General features: G+C 34.8%; 1 protein-coding gene across 2 annotated transcripts in view; it reads left to right on the top strand.

The window, feature by feature from the left end:
• ebo (exportin ellipsoid body open) overlaps positions 1-18,023 on the top strand; it is a 292,683-nt gene that overhangs the window by 139,634 nt on the left and 135,026 nt on the right. For both annotated transcript variants that reach the window (XM_090415530.1, XM_090415531.1), the window contains one exon: positions 10,061-10,169. In XM_090415530.1, the coding sequence (XP_090271656.1) occupies positions 10,061-10,169 (109 nt within the window). The remainder of the gene's footprint in view (positions 1-10,060; positions 10,170-18,023) is intronic.

Genomic DNA, 18,023 nt, shown 5'->3' with positions numbered 1-18,023 from the left:
ACTACCACCCCTAAATCTTTGGCTTCATCAATTTTTTGGAGTACAGTTCCCTCAATGTGGTACATACCTTGTAATCTTTGTATCCCAAAATGCATAACTTGACACTTCTCCACATTAAATTGACATCCATTATGTTTTGCCTATACTGTCAGCCTATTTAAATCATCTTGCAAGCTCTCTCTACACACATTAACTGTTACCCAACCCAACTTTGCATCATCAGCAAACAATGTTTCCCTTCATATTATTTCCTATATCATATATGTATTCAAATTAAGCAGTAGTAGTCCTAGCACATTTTATAGTGGTATGTCATCCCTGTGACACACCACTAGACGCCTGCCTTCTACTGGATGCTGCTCCTCCATATGTTACATTTTTGGTATTCTGTCTATCAGCTACCCTTGTATCCATATCATCAGTTTCATATCCATTTCGCTGATGTTATACCAGGCTGAGACTAAAAATAAACTTTGGCAGTCCAGTCTGTGCAGGGCTCATAGAAAAGGTTGTTGAAAAGAATTGACACATTATTGAAACAAGGGAAGTTGTTCTTGCTCGGCTTTACATAGGCAATACTCATTTCACACAATTCTTCCATTTGAGGGATGATGATATGCCTGTGTGTGTGAGTATTGTTTATCAATTTTAAGAGTTTACTATATTTTAATAGACTGTGTTCTTTAATTTATTTATTATTATTATGTTCTTTATTATTATTATTATTTATTTCTGAGCAATAAATACAAAATGTTATATTCAGGCAATGACAATCAAGGAAAAGAAGGAGTAGCCATAGTATTCAACACAAAATACGAGGCTAATCTTCTTGAATGGCAGTCAGTCTCAAGTAGAGTAATGTGGGCAAATATGAGAATGGGGAACTGGACAATGAGACTTATTTGTGCCTATGGTCCCACAGAAGGTTCTACTAAGGTAGAAGTGGAGGAATTTTTTGAGGCTTTAGAAAAAGCAACTGACACAATGAAAAAGGAAAAGTTGGTCCTTGTTGGGGATCTAAATAGCAGAGTAGGAAATGATTGTGAGACATACAAAAATATTTTGGGAAAATTTGGAGAAAAGAGCAAAGCTAATAATAATGGCAAATATCTGTTGGATTTCTGCTCAGGACATGGACTGGTTATTACTAACACCATGTTCCAACATAAAAATGTGCACAAATTCACATGGAGAGAAGAGGCTAGGAATAAGAAAAGTCTCATTGACTATGTTATTGTTGATAGTGATGTTTTCTCCCTGGTGCAGGACACCAGAGTGTACAGAGGATTTGAAATTGGAAGTGATCACTATTTAGTCTTGAGCAGGATAAAATTGAATTTCATATTGAAAAGAATAACATGTAAGAAAGTCTTAAAGCGAATAAAAGTTGAGCAGCTCTCAGATGTGAACTGTAGACTAAAATACAGAAATATTATTGAAAAGAAAATGAAAGAGTTTGAGAACAGGAATCAAACCTTGGAGATTCAGTGGCAAACTCTGAAGGAAACATTGATTGATTCTGCCAGAGAGGCATGTGGTGAGGTTGTGTGCAAGGATAAAAAAATCAGAACCTCCTGGTGGACACAGGAAGTTAAAGAGGCAGTGAAGGAAAAGAAGAAAGCATATCAAAAGTTCCTGGCAAATAAGTCAGCTTTTACTCTTACAGAATACAGAGACAAATGTAAGAAAGCTAAACAGTGTGTAAAACTAGCTAAACAAAAGTCATGGGAGGACTTTGGCAAGAATATAGAAAATAAATATCAAGAAGGTGGCAAAATATTCTGGAGGTTGTTGAAGAAGCTTAGGAATGGAGGAAAGAGTGCTGTAAAAGGAATTAGAGATGATAAAGGTGAAATGAAAACAGGAGAAAAAGATATCCTTGAAGTATGGAGTAATTACTTTGAAAAACTGCTAAATGAAACAAGCGGTGATGACAGCACAGTGATAAAAAACACTGACCAGGCATGCAGTCAGGAATACATATCCATACTTGAAGTAGAAAAAGCCATCAAAGGCTTGAAATGTGGAAAGGCAGCAGGGGTAGATGATATTCGACCAGAAATGCTGAAGTATGGTGGTATAAGAGTCTTACAGTGGCTGCACTGCATAGTTCAGAAAGCCTGGACAGAGGGACAAATTCCCGATGATTGGAGTAGAGCTCTCATAGTACCCATATATAAAAATGGAAATAAAACTGAATGTGAGAATTACAGAGGTATTTCCCTACTGAGTGTTCCTGGCAAGATCTATGCAAGTATACTTGAGAAACGGTTGAGAAGAATTGTGGAAGAAAAGCTTGGTGAAGAACAAGCTGGATTCAGGCCAAATAGAGGCTGTCAGGATCAGATATTCACTTTACGACAAATAGTCGAGAAAGCATGGGAATATAACAAAGATCTGTATTTAAGTTTTGTCGATTTGGAAAAGGCATATGACAAGGTGCCAAGAGAGAAGCTATTCAATACGCTGCAGTTATATGGTGTCAATGGGGCATTATATCAAGCAATACTTAGTCTTTATTTGAGTTGTGAGTCAGCAGTTAGAATTGAAGGAAGTATGGGAAGATGGTTTAATGTTAAATCTGGTGTGAGACAAGGATGTACATTATCCCCTCTGTTATTCATTATCTATATGGATCACATTATGAAGGAATGTGGTATTAAACCTGATATCAAAATTGGAGATGTTAATGTCAGCTCTTTGCTTTATGCGGATGATGTTATACTTCTAAATAAATCCGCTACAAGTCTGCAAGATTCTCTGACTAAATTGAATAGCTGTTGTAATAGATATGGTATGAAGGTCAGCAATAAAAAGACAAAGACAATGAAAATAGGCAGAATCATTGAAAATGTCAACTGTGTTGTGAATGGAGAACCTGTGGAACAAGTAAAACATTTCAGCTACTTAGGCACAATTTTTACTGAAGATGGTAAACTAAATATAGAAATAGACAACAGAATCAGCAAAGCTGGTATCGTGGGAAGTCAATTGAATAAATTCATATGGAATAAGAAAGAAATTAGTCGGAACACTAAATTAGCTGTATACAAGACTGTGTTCAAACCAATTTTAACTTATGGATCTGAGAGCTGGGTCAGAAGTAAAACACTTGACCAAAGACTAGAGACCGCAGATATGAGAGTCCTGAGAAAGATTAGAGGCATGAACAGATGGCATCAATGGCAATATCATATTAAAAATGAGGATATTAGGAAAGAACTTGACATTGTCAGCATCCAGGAATGCGTTAGCAGAGCTAATCTCAGATGGTATGGTCACTTAAATAGAATGGGAGAGGAAAGATTAGCAAAACAAGTGTTCTCTGCCAGGTTGGCAGGAAAACGACCCAGAGGAAGACCAAGATATAGGTGGATTGATACGGTACAAAGTGCCTTAGACGATAGAAATATAAGATCTGATAATGTTGGAGTCTTGACAAGTGCCAGACTGATTTGGAGGAAAATTGTAGATAGGAAGTTAGTAATGATGTAATTTTTTCATGTAGTACTGTCATATCCTGTACACCCCTTGAGGGTACATGGCAGGAATTTGATGATGATGATGATGATGGTGTTCTTTAATTTGAGTGCAGTCAATTTTTTACTGCTTTAATCAGTATACCTGAGCCATATATACTCCTGCAGATTGTTTTTAAATGTTTATTGCATACTAATTTATATAACATTGATATACACAAAATTTGTATATACAAAATCTCTTTATATATTTCTTGTTTCTTCTTCTTCTCTCCTGTAGTCCTAAATGGACCGTTGGGTCACTCGTGGCTGGTAGATGATGTTCTTTGTTAGCCTCCTTCAATCATTTCGGTCTCTTGTTTTTGATGTCAGTTGAGAAAGGGAGGAATTTGTCCATTTTTTGATGTTATCAGTCCATTTTAATTGAGATCGGCCCCTAACCCTTGATCCTGGAATGATTCCCTCTAGTGCCTGCTTTGGAATGCCATTAGCCACATAACTGAACCATTTCATCTGTCTTCTTCTGATGACTGTCAGAATATATTATTCCCTTTTTTTTCTTGTCTATTGAATCGGTCAGTTTTCAGACATTTTCATTGGTTTTGTGGGAGGTATAGGGAATTCTCAAGAGCCTTCTGTAAGTTTTCATTTCAAAAGACAGGAGTCTCCTCTCATCTTCCCTCAATAAAGTCCAGGCCCCACAACCATACAAGAGGATAGAATTCACCAAAGTGTCAATTAGTCTTAGTCTGGTTATGATTGCTATTCTTCTGTTATCTCTTCACAATGGTTTTAACTTCTGTAGGGCCACAGTTGCCGTGGCAGTTCAGTATTTAATATCAGTTTTTGAGCGACCATCTTGACTCAGCTTGCTTTCTAGATAAGTGAACTTGTTTACATTGTCAATTTGTATCTTTAAGGGTTCAATGTCTGATTTTGAGGTTATCATTGTTTTTGTTTTTTGCAGGTTTATGTATAATCCATATTTTTTTTAATGTTCTGAAAATGCGGCTGGTTATCTCTTGTAATTCTTCTTCACTTTCTGTCAGAAGATCGATATCATCTGCAAAACGTAAGTTGTTTATTCTTAGTCTGCTAACTACTATTCCAGTGTCATTCTCATGAAGAGCTTCATCTATGACACATTCCAGAAAACAATTAAAAACCAGAGGGGACAAGATGCATCCCTGTCTTACCTCCCGTTCTGTCCGGAACAGTTCACTGCTGTAAATTTAATTTCAATTCTCATATCAGATGAGGAATAAAGAGATTTAATAATCCTAATGATTTTGTCTATGCCTTAATGTTCTAAAATTTTCCATAATGCCTTGTGCCATATTGAGTCAAAAGCTTTTTGAAGGTCTAAAAAGTTGTGACAGATTATTTTGTTGTGTTCTATATATATTTTTCACCTACTATGTGTATTGTAAAAATATGATCGATTGTACTTCTGGACTTCCGGAAACCTGCTTGTTCATCTGATAGTCTGCTTTCTATTTTCTTTTTGATTCTTGACTGTAATGTTTTTAACAGGATTTTGCTTGGATGGCTAATAAGGCTTATTGTTCTATAGTTGCTACATTTATTACTGTTTCCCTTTTTTAGGAATAGGTACAAGGACAGAAGTCTGCCAATCAGAAGGCCAAGTCTGTGTTTCATATATCCTGAAATAAATTTGGCAAGGTGTCTATGATGATGTTACCTCCTTCGCATATCAGTTCCATTGTAACACCATCAATTCCTGGTGATTTTTCTGTTTTTGAGGAGTTAACTGCTGCAATGACTTCTTCTTTTAATATCGGGTAATCTCCTTCCTCCAAACTTCCTGGCCAAATTCCGTCCAACATATGATCAGTCAGTTGGGAGTCCTTTTGAAAAACCTTGGTTGCGTAACATTTCCATCTATCAACTGTTTTCTGGTTATCTGTAGTAAGAGTTCCATCTTCATCTTCTATACTCCAATTAATACAGTAAAAGGTTTGGTGAATTCATTGATAATTTGAAAAGCACTTTTAGGATTATTTTTATTTAGGTCCTCTTCTATGTTTTTGCATTCATCTAGTATCTATAGGTTTCTAGCATGTTTGACTTCTTTTTTTTTAATAATCTTGGTAATATTATTATACTGTTCTCTATTGTCACCACTATTAATATGTGATTTCAAATTTCTTCTTTTGTCGCATAGATACAAAATATTTTTGGTTATCCATGGTTTATTGACTTTTGTATCCAAGAATTTCTTCAGCTGTTTCAGTTATCTTTTGTGAGAAGTATTTGGTTTTAGATTCGATATTATATTTTTTTGAAGCTTGTGTCAAAAATTTGTTTTAATTTATGTTTATATAATGTATTTATTTGGGGGCCTTTTAATTTTTCTATGTTATATCTTTTACGAGTTGATTTTGCAGGTAATATTTCCCTCATTTTCATGTTCACAGTTGTGATGACCATATTGTGGTCACTGCCAATGTCGGCTCCAGGAAATGATCTGGTTCTTGTGAGGTTGATGGAGTTTTTAAATTTTGTGCTTACAGGGATAAAGTCGATTTGGTTATGTGTTTTACCATCAGAAGAAGTCCATGTCCATCTGGAAGGTTTGAGGAAATAGTGTTAGTAATGGCGAGTTCATTTTGTGAGGCAAAATTGATCAATTCAAAGCCTCCTTTGAATTTCTTGTTTATACCTATTTAAACATTGATGGCACATTTTAGAAATAGTTGATGTGCTGTAAAAAAAATAAAAATAAATCGCATGAGAATGTGAAGCAGAGTAAAGTGATGAATTGTTCATATGACCTAAGTTGTTTACACAATATTTAAAAGATTGGAAAAGTGGACCTGGAAGTCAGATTTAAATTTTATGTGTGAACAAATGCAAGTATATATAGTTCTGTTTGAACATAAATGTTAGATGGATAACAGTTGAATGGACAGGCTTTCAAACACGTTAAGGAACACAAGGATTTAGGTATTTTGGTTGAAGGAAATTTAAGTACAGAAACCATATTAGTCCGCGCGGTTAGCCTAGTGGCTATGCGCTTCGCAACCATATGCCTTGGGGAAGGAGTGTCCTAGGTTTGATTCCCGTCGGTGACGTGAGGAGCTGAAGGATCTTCCTCAGCCATAGCCAAGTTAGCCAGTCTTGGGCATGGACAGCAGGGTTTTTTCCCCAGTTTATTCTGGGGTTTTTCATCCCACAAAGCAGGCAAACTAGCCTTGAGAACTCAACACTACAGGCCATAGGATACACCGGGGCATAAGGCTGACCACCTTATCCTGTAAATGGAGTGAGGTCCGATAATCAATGGACTCTCGACACCGCAAGGTAAAAGAGGGTATAAGGAAGATGAGATGAGAACCATATTAGTAAGATAATTAGTGAAGCTTAGCAGATTGTATGTTTAATTAAAAGAAGCATCACTTGTAGGAGAAGGGAAGGCATAATGTTTTACAAGTTTGTACTCGAGTCAGCATTGGATTATTGTCCCCTCAGCTTTAACGAAGATTTTTATTGGATGTCAATTACATTAAGATAGAATTCACTAAGTGTGTGAAGGGATTTTATCATGATAGTTATGAGAATTGTTTGGGTAGTTGCATTTTGTTGAATTTATATCTACCATGAGATGGAGATGAGATTTAATTAAATTTTATGTTACTTCAGGACATATATAAGATTCCAGGTGTATGCATTTGGCTGAAAATGAGTCTTACAAGAAGAAAGAACAAATATCCTTTCCTTAAATGTTAAGCTTAGTGATTTCTCACAGCCAAGTAATTTGGGTGCCTAAAAATCTAATTAAGCTATAATAGGTCGGTGAAATCTTATCTGCATAGTCCTATGTCTGACAACTATGTATTCTCTGGACAATTTGTTTTGTGAGATGTAAAATCATGCCACCTTCTTAGAAAGTAGCCAACTCGCCTTCACTTGAAAGACTCTTATAAATGTCTCTCACATTCTAGATGGGATTTGAACCTAAGTCTTTACAATCATTGGAACAAATTAGAACAAATATACAAAGTTTATTTACTTTTTTTTGGCATGTGTGTTATGTTTAAATATGTGGAATGGCCTTCAGAAACAGGATATAAAATGATTTATGTAACCATAAGAAGGAAATAGATAGTTGTCATGGCTGAAGATAAGTTAAAATTTTTTGTATAATCATTATCTAATTTACCATTGCTGAGCATGTTGATATTATGTGGTTACGTAAAAATATATATTTGATGCAATGGATTTACTCTGCTATATGGCAGAATTGGAGAAATTTAATGACTAGAAGCTGAGAGAGAGAGAGAGAGAGACGCACAAAAAAACTTATTTGAATGCACAACTAGAGGTCTGAAAGAGAGAGAAAAGATAAGCTGGGTTTGCCACAAGACTGTTACATCGTTGGTTTTCTATAATTTTGCTATTATTATCTTTCCTGTGCCAACTAAGAATAAATGTCTAAACTATCTTTCTGGGACCTGTTTTCCTTTTCAAGCTCTGACGATATTTGTTTGTTTTAACTGCGCCAGTCAGAGCTTTAGGACAGAAAATTCTTGTCCAAAGAAACCTTCCTAGAGGTCAAGTGTTACCTAACCTTATTAAAAGAATAAAGTAGCTTAAAGTAATCTTAGCATACAGTCATGGCCAAAATGCTTTTAGCTTCCTTTATATTCCCCTTATGCATAGGTCTGTGTGGTAAAATCAGTCTCATGCGCGGATAAAACTCAGGCTTACATAGAAAAATATGTTTATTAAGTGGTCAAAGAGATTACAATTAAGTTAACATGTCACAGGCTAATCACATTTTTATCATTACTAAATCACTAGTTAAGCAAGTAAGAAATGTTCAAACTGAGAAGTATGCTATTCACATTCCATGGGTAAATTAAATCCACACACAGCACAAAACATAAGTCAACTTCTAAACTAAATTTTCTGTCATTTTACTCCTTTACATTAGATTAGGAGCCGCACAATCATAAGTTCTCGGACTACCAGTCCAATACAGTCAATAAATCATTGCGCATGGTCAGTATAAAGTTCTCTTTCCTGCTAGTCAAAATTCTTGTTCCTTCTTTCATCTGAAACTAATTATTACATTGGTAAAAGAAAAGGTTTTAGTACTTTACCACCTCAACATGATGATATCGTGATTCTTTCATCAGTCCTTTGTGTGGGGATATCTTTCTGCTACAGTAGGTTGCCGCCACGCGGAAATCACGTGCTAGTCACAAATGGGGCATTTTTCTTTGCTGGACACACACTCATCTCATGGTTTGCTGTCATTAGCTCGACCGCCATCAAAGGGGAATCCTTTGCTATCTCACATCGGTTAAACCTTGACCAATGACTAAGACCAATGACGCGAATTGGAAAGTGCCGTCATCTCGTGTATAGGCTTGTCCGACTCGCATCAGTCAGCAACGGGGAAAGGTTGCAGTTCGTCATTGTCAAGCTTCCCTTCCTATCATCAGCATCACTGGTTCACACGAGAACATAGGAACAGGCAACAACAAGAAGGGAAAAAAAAAGAGAGAGAGAGCTTCAAACAAGCCTGAACTTGCTTTTATCCTCCTTCACAATGCCCTTTTCCGTCTTTGAATGTTATTCAAGATGCCTCCCTATTCGCTCTTACAAAGTGGCATCACATTTCTGCTCCTCAATGAGTGCTCTTTTCGTGGAAAGCAAATTCCATTCGCTTTCCATGAACGCCTCTGCTTCAGGGTTTACTTCATCAGCGAGGTCAGCAAGCAACCTTTGGACTTTTGTTAGCACTTGGATACACGTTCTTGTATAGAGCACAATTTTACATTAAAACTTTAAACAATATATTTTATGTTTAGACATGCAATTTTTTTCTAATTTTCATTTTCTAAAGAAAATACGACATGTTCTCTCATATAAAATGCTTACTTTGCCAACAGTACAAGTATTTTCTTACCTAATATTGTGTTTTAGTTAAATCTTGAATGAATGATTCTTTTCTTGAAATAGTCCTCATTCAAGATCTAACAACTGCCAATACATAAAACTAAATTCATACATTCAGTACATAAAACTAATTTACACTCACAGCTTATCTTCTCTCTCTTTCAGATCTTTTATATACTTTTGTATATATGAAGAAATTTAATGACTAGAAGCAGAAAGATACCAAAATACATAAAACTATTATTTGAATGCACAACTAGTTTCGTCTTCTAAGATGAAACTAGTTGTGTGCTCAAATAAGAGTTTTTTTCAATTTTAATATCTTTCGTCTTCTAGTCATTAAATTTCTTCATTTTTATATATATATATATATATATATATATATATATATATATATATATATATATATATAAGATCTGAAAGAGAGGGAGAGATAAGCTGTGAATGAATATACACAAGATTGCCAGTGCATAAAACTAAGTATGAACATAGTTTTCTGTTGATAGTAGTTATACATATACTGTAAAGTTATGAATTTAGGTAATATGTAATAGGTTGTTGCCACCATATATGTCTTAAGTCTCCTGATAGAAGGCTGATAATTTGTATAGGACAGATATTTTTCATTACTTTTTTTTTTGTTGAACTTACAGGTACAAGGATGCATTAATATCTTTGACCACTCATGTGCTGAGGAAGTGTCAGTTCAAGTACAACCAGTCTAGTCTTGAAGAATTAGATGATGAAAGTTTAGATGATGATGTAAGTAATGGATATGCTTGTTAATAATAGGTGGCATATAATTTTCAACTCTTCCTTTTTTTCTTCATGTCAGCTTGCTTCTCCAATGACTAGAAAGATTTCTACACTTCTTTAGTAGAATCTTCTGTGGGACTATAGGCACAACTTTCAGTTTGCTTACATCACTCTACTTGAAATTGCTTGCAATTGAATGTTTTTGTATTGAATATCATAGCCATTCTTTCCTTTGGCAGAATATCTTCTGCCAGTTCTTCTTCTTTTTCGTTGATAATTCTTAAGTTGATTTGTGCTTGTCTCCAATTCTGTTGACTGTAGGTTTGTTCCTATAGCTGACTTTTCACTGTTCATCAGAGTACCAGGGTGGGGAAAAAAGTTAACTTGTTTAACACCATACAAAATGATGTCCTCTCATTTTGTATCATTTTCTTTTGATAAAGCCACTAGAGAACTCTTGGGTTGGCTAAATCCCAAATTGCCATCCCATCTTGTTCAGTATTATTATCATCATCATCATCAGAGACTATCAAGGGAAAGCCAAACTTCATGATGGCTAGTGTCAATATCTTCTTGTAAACTCATTTCACACTACATTCACTTGCCATGTCAAGACATGAATTCATTCACATGCTGTTCTGTGAGAGAAAAATGTGGTTCTCATGCCTTTCTTAAACCCACAGACTCAACTTCCATGGGTGTCTTCTTTGCAACACTCAATCCCTTAAAGTTTAGAGAAATCCTCTGAACTGAAGTTTAGAGGATTCCATCCTCTAAACCAGGGTTTCTCAAACTTTTCCTATGATGGAACACTTCACAAATTCTGAAATTTTAACAGAACACCTTTGTTAGAGTCAAGTATCATCGGTCTCATATTCAATGTAAAGCTAAGCGCACACTATCGCATCGCAAAAATGTGACAGCACACACTACAGGTGTGCCAGGCCTCAGCGCATTGCATTGACCTTGCTTGTGACTGCACATTTCCTAGAATAGATACCTTTGTACCTCACTCACACTCTGAGATGTCGACAACCTCAGACAGCTGTCAGCCAGCGGCTGAGTCGAGGCTAGCATGCACTGGCCTTAATAGCACAATCCACATGCAAAGTGAGGAGTGCTTGATTTTCAAACATGTTTGAACTTGTCACAGCATTTAAAACCATTCCAGTCTCATATTAATTTTGATAATTTTTCATGGAACACTTACTTTCTGAAGAACACTGGTGTTCCAAGGAACATAGTTTGGGAAATGCTGCTCTAAACTTCAGTCTACTGTCAACCATCACTTCCAAATCTCTAATCTCATCTACTTCCTGCAGCATTGATATAGTGCCTAGCCTTATATTTCCCCTCCAAAATGTAACACTTTGCACTTGTTTATATTAAAACTACAACCTCACTCCTTTGCCCAAGTAAAAAGTCTATTAAAATCTTCCTGAAGGGAATTAACATCAGCAGTGCTACTTATAATTCTTCCCAACTTTGCATCATCAGCAAACATCTGAAGATCCCCATTCAGTCCACATGCTATATCATTTACAAACAAGTTAAACAGCAGGGGTCCAAGAACAGAACCTTGTGGCACATGTTCCTTTTTTTGAAACTCTGTTCCATCATACACAACCTGCTGATATTGTTCAGCGCAATATCTGATCCATCTAACCAATATATTATCTATTCTCATCCTCTGCAGCTTGTACACCAACTTATCATGTGGTAATCTATCAAACACTTTTGCAAAGTCCAAGAATATCACTATATATATGATTCTCCCTTATCTAACACTTATTACCTTATCATAAAATGCAAATAAATTACTTAAACAGGACCTACCCTTTTACAAATCCATGCTGACCATCATAAAGAATGCTGTGTCCATCAACCCGATCCTGTATTCTATTCCTTACCAATCTGTCCAACACCTTGACCTCAGTTATACAGACTGGTATGTGGTTGGAGACTTCTGTCCTAGAACCGTGCTTGTGGAGTGGTACTATTTTGCCTTCTTTCTGCCCCTTAGGAACCCTACCCATTGTAAGACTGTGTTGGAACATAGTGTTAGTAATAACCAGTTCATGTCCAGAAATCCAACAGATACTTGTTAACTTTGCTCTTTTCTCCATATTTTCCCAGAAAATTTCTGTTTGTATGTCTGGTAATCATTTCCTACTCTATTTAGATCTCCAACAATGTGTATCAAATATATCTAAAACTGTATTATTAACTGGCCTGATAGCATTAATTGCTTTAGCTATAACCAATCAAACTTTGTGGCATCCATGTTTGGGCCTTAGAACTGGATCCCTTATTTAACTTTTTCATGTTAAGAATTAAAGCAGTGAAAACAGTACAATGAAAGAATTAAATACAGTTTAAACAGTTCAGATATTTCATCCATCACAAAGGCATAATCTGGGATAAGGTATGAGAATTGTTATGCCATGCACACAAATAACACGAACAGAAAAAGTGGAAAATATTGGACTGCATGTCTACAGTCCTAAGAGGGGTGGGTGCTGGTAGGGATTTTGGGCAGGAGGTTTAAGAATTATTGTTTCCCAATCTTGGAAAGGTTTATACAACCATATTTATCAAGATTTGGTTGGATTTTTTTAAAAAATCTGCTATGAAAAAAAATCTTTTTTTTTTTTAATCTGATTCTGTGCAAGCTGTCTAAGGCATATCCTCTTCCCTTTCTATCTTAAAATTTGGTCATGTTAATCCTCCTTTAATATGTTGACATGCATTCAGCAGCTGCACATCTAGAAACTTATATCTATCATTGTCATCTAATTAGATTGATCTCGCTGGTAACTAGCTAATCATGTGCCATTTCAAGCGTAAAACCTATAAATTATGAATATCATTATCTTCAGACTTATTTTTTTCTTCCATTTTCATGAATGATCAAGAACATTAAACTTTTTTATTTAAGAAAGGTGATAAGAAAACTGCACAGATTTCAACAGCTGTTTCCATAGTGGATGTGCTTTAATGAGAACAGTACATAAGAGCTACATAAACAGGATATTTGCATTCCTGGAAATCTTTGTCTCATGATTATTGGAAACCACTTGAATTGGTTCAGAAAAATACCTCATAAGTAGTTACCAGGCTAATTATTATGGAAACACACACATATTTTAAAGTACTATATTTTCACTCATTATTTCTAGATAATTTTATCTGAGTGCTGCATAATTGCAGATTGCAGAAGGTGATGTGTTAATTGAGAAGAAATAGTGTGCTGTGACTAGAATATCAGTAGTACTGTTACTATTCTCTTTCCCTTATGTTACATCTTAAGCCATCTCAGTCTGTACAATGCATTTCAGTAGTAATTATTACTCTACAGAATTCTTAGATTTTATGATGATTATCCATAACCTGTTGACATTCCCTTAAGTGACACACAAGTGTTCTGTCATAATTGGCTAAGTTAGTGAATTTCATCACCTAGTATGATATCACTGCTATGCTTATTGGAAACCTGAAGATATTTTCTTTTTGGTCTCTACAAGTACGTCCATGGATTATGTAATCTCCATTTCCACCCATGGTGCAGCTGATGTACTATAGGTTCATAACCATTTGTGAATGGAGTTATCGTTAAAGAAAAACTGCTTTTCATCATAATATATTTAATCTTAGAGTACCTCATTCTTTTTGATTCTAAATAGTTTGGGGAAACTCTAGACCTCCATGGTTCATAGTGTAAGTCATTCTGAAACTTGGAAAGATGGACAGGTCCAATTTTGTAAACTAATAGGTCAATAATCAATCTCTTTCCTTTTCATCCCACCCCCCAAAAAAAATTAATACAATTTAAGATTAAATAGATCAATTCATAATGTTGTAGGTGTTATCCTTTCCAGTTTTATTTAAAAGCATAGTCATTTTAAATTTAGTAATTTTTTTATCTTTAATTTAAAATTAAATTTCATCGCAGAAATATTCAATATTTCTGCAATGCCATGACATTTCTTCCATAAATATGCTTCCAGAATATTCTGAATTCAAAATTTTAAATTTTGGTTGGATCTGTATATCCAGTTTTAAAAATAGTAATAATAATACAGAACATGTTACAGTATCACAGTTATCTAAATATTGTCCAAGATAGTATAACTTTAAAATGCAATAAATACTTTCAGATATGAAAAAATATCTGAAAGTATTTCTTTAAATCTCTTTATTTCAAAATTATCTTATTTTGAAATAAAGAGTCTTCTTTTGAATAGTAATAAATACTTATTTTGTTTGTGTATATATTTTTTCATTTAGGCCACATGTCTTGTTCTTGTATTATTCTTAGTCTTCCAGCTCTTCTTTTTTCATTTATATGAGTCAAGTAATTTCATTAGTCTCTTACTGTTATGGTTAATTCACTTTAGATGTTCTATCCATTTTTATTTACTTATGTAGTAATTTATTGATTTTATAGTCAAAGATTGTAAAATTTCTGATTTTGTAGTTACGTGTCATATTTTTCATCTTTTTTTATAGTCTGTTTCGTTTCATTTATACTTTAGTTGCAAATAGTTTTTCAGTATTGTATATGGAGATGTTGAAAGTTCTTTCACTTGGTTACAAAGTAAATTATCCTTAACAAGAGATTATATTTCTGTTTAATCACTTTTTCCAAGTGTAAGCAAACCAAGTTTACACGTAGAGTATCTTCTCAACTCAGATATTTCTATAGAAACTGGTGACTTCACATGAATTTCCATAGTATCCCATAATGCTATACATTATGGGATACTTTCATATGTGCTTAATACTATTCATGAAGGAAGGATCACACTACCCAGACTCATTTTGACTTTTATTGAGGTCTCATCAGTTGGAGGTAGACAGGAACAGTTGATTTAATGCAAAAGTCATATTTTCTATGTACAAGTAGCAAAAAGGTGTATCATCTTATTAAAATACTCTGGAGTCGAGGTAGATGTGGAAAAATGTTTTCACTTGGTTGAAGTAAATTATACTTTCCAAGAAATTAAATTGTTTAATCTCTTTAACCAAACAGTTGCGTGTGAAGTATCTTCTTGATTAGTCATTTACAGGGTGTTCGGGATAAATTTGACATATTTATAATTAATTATATTTTTCCGTAAGTTACATGTATTAACACACACTTCTCTTCATTTAAAAGTTTGGACCCTTCTTCATTCATATACAAGATGTCAGAAAGGATGGATAGCTGGAACCCACCTGAATCATGGAAGAGAATAACTTGTATCATGATGATTCGTGCCCGCCATCAAAATAAGGATATTACGACTGCTGCCCAATGCTCCCTGAATACAGTAAAAACAATCAGGCATGAACTAGAGACTTGCAATGGTGACTACGAGGATGTAGCAAGAAGAAAGATCCCTAGCAGACGATCTGATTGCGTTCGTACAGCAGAATTCCTCGCAAATCTGCAGGAACAGGTGTTGAAGAACCCTGGCATTGGAATTCGGGCTTTGTTCGTGGAGTTGCTAACTGTAGTCAAGCCCTGGATAACAAGGGTAGCCAATGGTAGGCCGTATGTATGGCAGCAGGATTCGGCCCCTTGCCACACCTCTGGGAAAAGTCAAAAATGGTTGTCTGAAAATTTCTACGACTTCACCAGTCCAAATGTTTGGCCTCCAAACTCCCCAGACCTTAACCCCATGGATTATTTTGTATGGGGCGCAATTGAAAAAGACACCAATCGCACTTCCAGTAATACAAAAGCCCAGTTAATGGATAAAATTAAAACAGTTTTTGCGGCCCTTCCCAGGGAGACTGTAGCATCAGCTTGTTCGAGGTTCCAAAGCAGAATTGAAGCTGTGATCGATACTAATGGTGGTTATTTTGAGTAAATCTTGTTGATAGTATTGTAATTAACTCTGCCTGTTGTTTTTTTTGTCAATTCATTAAATTTAATAGATACAAAGAAGATTTTCTTTTTCCTTACGAAACTGTCAAATTTATCCCGAACACCCTGTATATGAGAATAAATGGCAAGAGTAATTTACTTTGTAACTAGAGGGAAAAACCTTTCACATCTATCTCTGATTCAGAGCATTTTAATAATAAGGTGATATTCCTTTTTGCTACTTGTATATGATAAATATATGATTTATGCATTAATTCAATCTTGGTATTGTTATCATGTTCTTTATTTCTATTATGTATTTCCCAACCTTATTTTGTCTTTTTTTACTTAAACTTCATGAATGGTCGACTGCCACCATTTATTTATTTCTACTAGATCTTATGTTCTCACACTCTATAGTCTAACAAATTTATTTGCTTTACGACTGCACCGGTTAGACTATGTATTGAGATTATAAGATTTTAAACTAAAGACAAAGCAGATATTGTTAGTATTTCCCGCTTATGTTAATCTTTACCTTTAATTAGTGGCTTAATTATTGATCACTTAAACTTTATTTTATGCAGGTTCGAAATTTTCAGGATAGTGCATTGACAGAATCAGTCCAATATGTTGTTCACAAACCATTTAATTAAATCAAAAAAGGAATATTTACACAGTTTGATTCACATTAACATTTATATACAATTGCAATAAAAAAAACTTTATTTTCAATTCTTCCTAATTCAGACTTAGTTCTAATTTTCTTCCTTTAAAGCTAAATCACAATCTGGAATATCCTGCTAGTCATATACACAGTAACAATAAAGCATACCTTGAGTAAGCTTAATTCAATATCAATTTACATTATCTTATTGTACCCATAAACAGGACACACTTGATATACGTTCTTGTTCGGAATTATCACATAAGTACTCGCAATTTGTTGCAGTACTTATGTGATAAGTACTGCACTGCCTTTAACATGAATCTTTTGTTCACACAAAAGTGCTTCTTTTTGTCCTTCTTTCCTTCTGCTGGCTTGTTCTTGATTTCTTGCCAAATTTCTTTTGTCTGAGTCGATTATTCTCTGCCCTTTTGGATCCTTAACATAGGCAGCAATGTGCAGCTCTTTCCTAGCGAGACAATCAACACAATACTTTTCATGGCGGTGGACCTAGATAGGAGAAGAATTAGAAAACTAAGGCTGCGATGCTCCTCTTTTGATTACTGACAACAGACTTCACATGGCGATGGACCCAGGTAGAAGAATCAGAAACCATGTGAGGTCTGTTGTAAGTCCTTCTCAACGTTTAACCTTATAAAGGCTGGGACTTCCATTGTATGCATGCGCGTCTCTAGAAACTTCCATAAATGGTCATGTATGGACATCCGATTATGATGTCATACTTCGCACATCTTTTGAAATGTCCATATATGGACATGCGTTAACAGCATTACATAATTATGTCATACCACACAACTTAACCATGAGCCTTTACTCTTACTGTTATGATTAATTCACTTTAGATATTTTCTCCCTTTTTATTTACTTATGTAGTAATTTATTGATTTTATAGTCAAAGATTGTAAAATTTCTTATTTTGTAGTCTTCATATTTTTCATCTTTTTTTTTTTATAGTCTGTTTTGTTTCATTTATACTCTAGTTGCAAATAGTTTTGCAACTAAAGCATCATCATTATTTCATACCCCACATAACTTAACCATGAGCCTTTTAACAAAGGCTCATTGTTAAGTTATTACAAATGCAAAATTATTACAGACAAAATTTGACATTTCTTTAAGTGCAATCTCCTTAGAAAAACATGTAAAAGCAAATATGATAAATTACATATCGTGAAAGAGTTTATAGTATCATCCTTTGTCTATGGGTTTGCTTGCTTCCTGGGGGGGGGAGAGGTTTTGCTTGATGGTGGGCTTTTGCCTATCACTAAGTGGAGCCATGCTGAGCTTCTTGCCCTGCAGTGATTTAGGTCAGGAGTCATGA

The sequence above is a fragment of the Typopeltis vanoorti genome, chromosome 3, assembly GCF_054136105.1.
Source record: "Typopeltis vanoorti isolate ZY-2024b chromosome 3, IOZ_Tvanoo_1.0, whole genome shotgun sequence".
Classification (NCBI taxonomy): domain Eukaryota; kingdom Metazoa; phylum Arthropoda; class Arachnida; order Uropygi; family Thelyphonidae; genus Typopeltis; species Typopeltis vanoorti.
The sequence above is the reverse complement of the archived record's forward strand: the minus strand, read 5'-3'. Positions and strand labels throughout refer to the sequence as shown.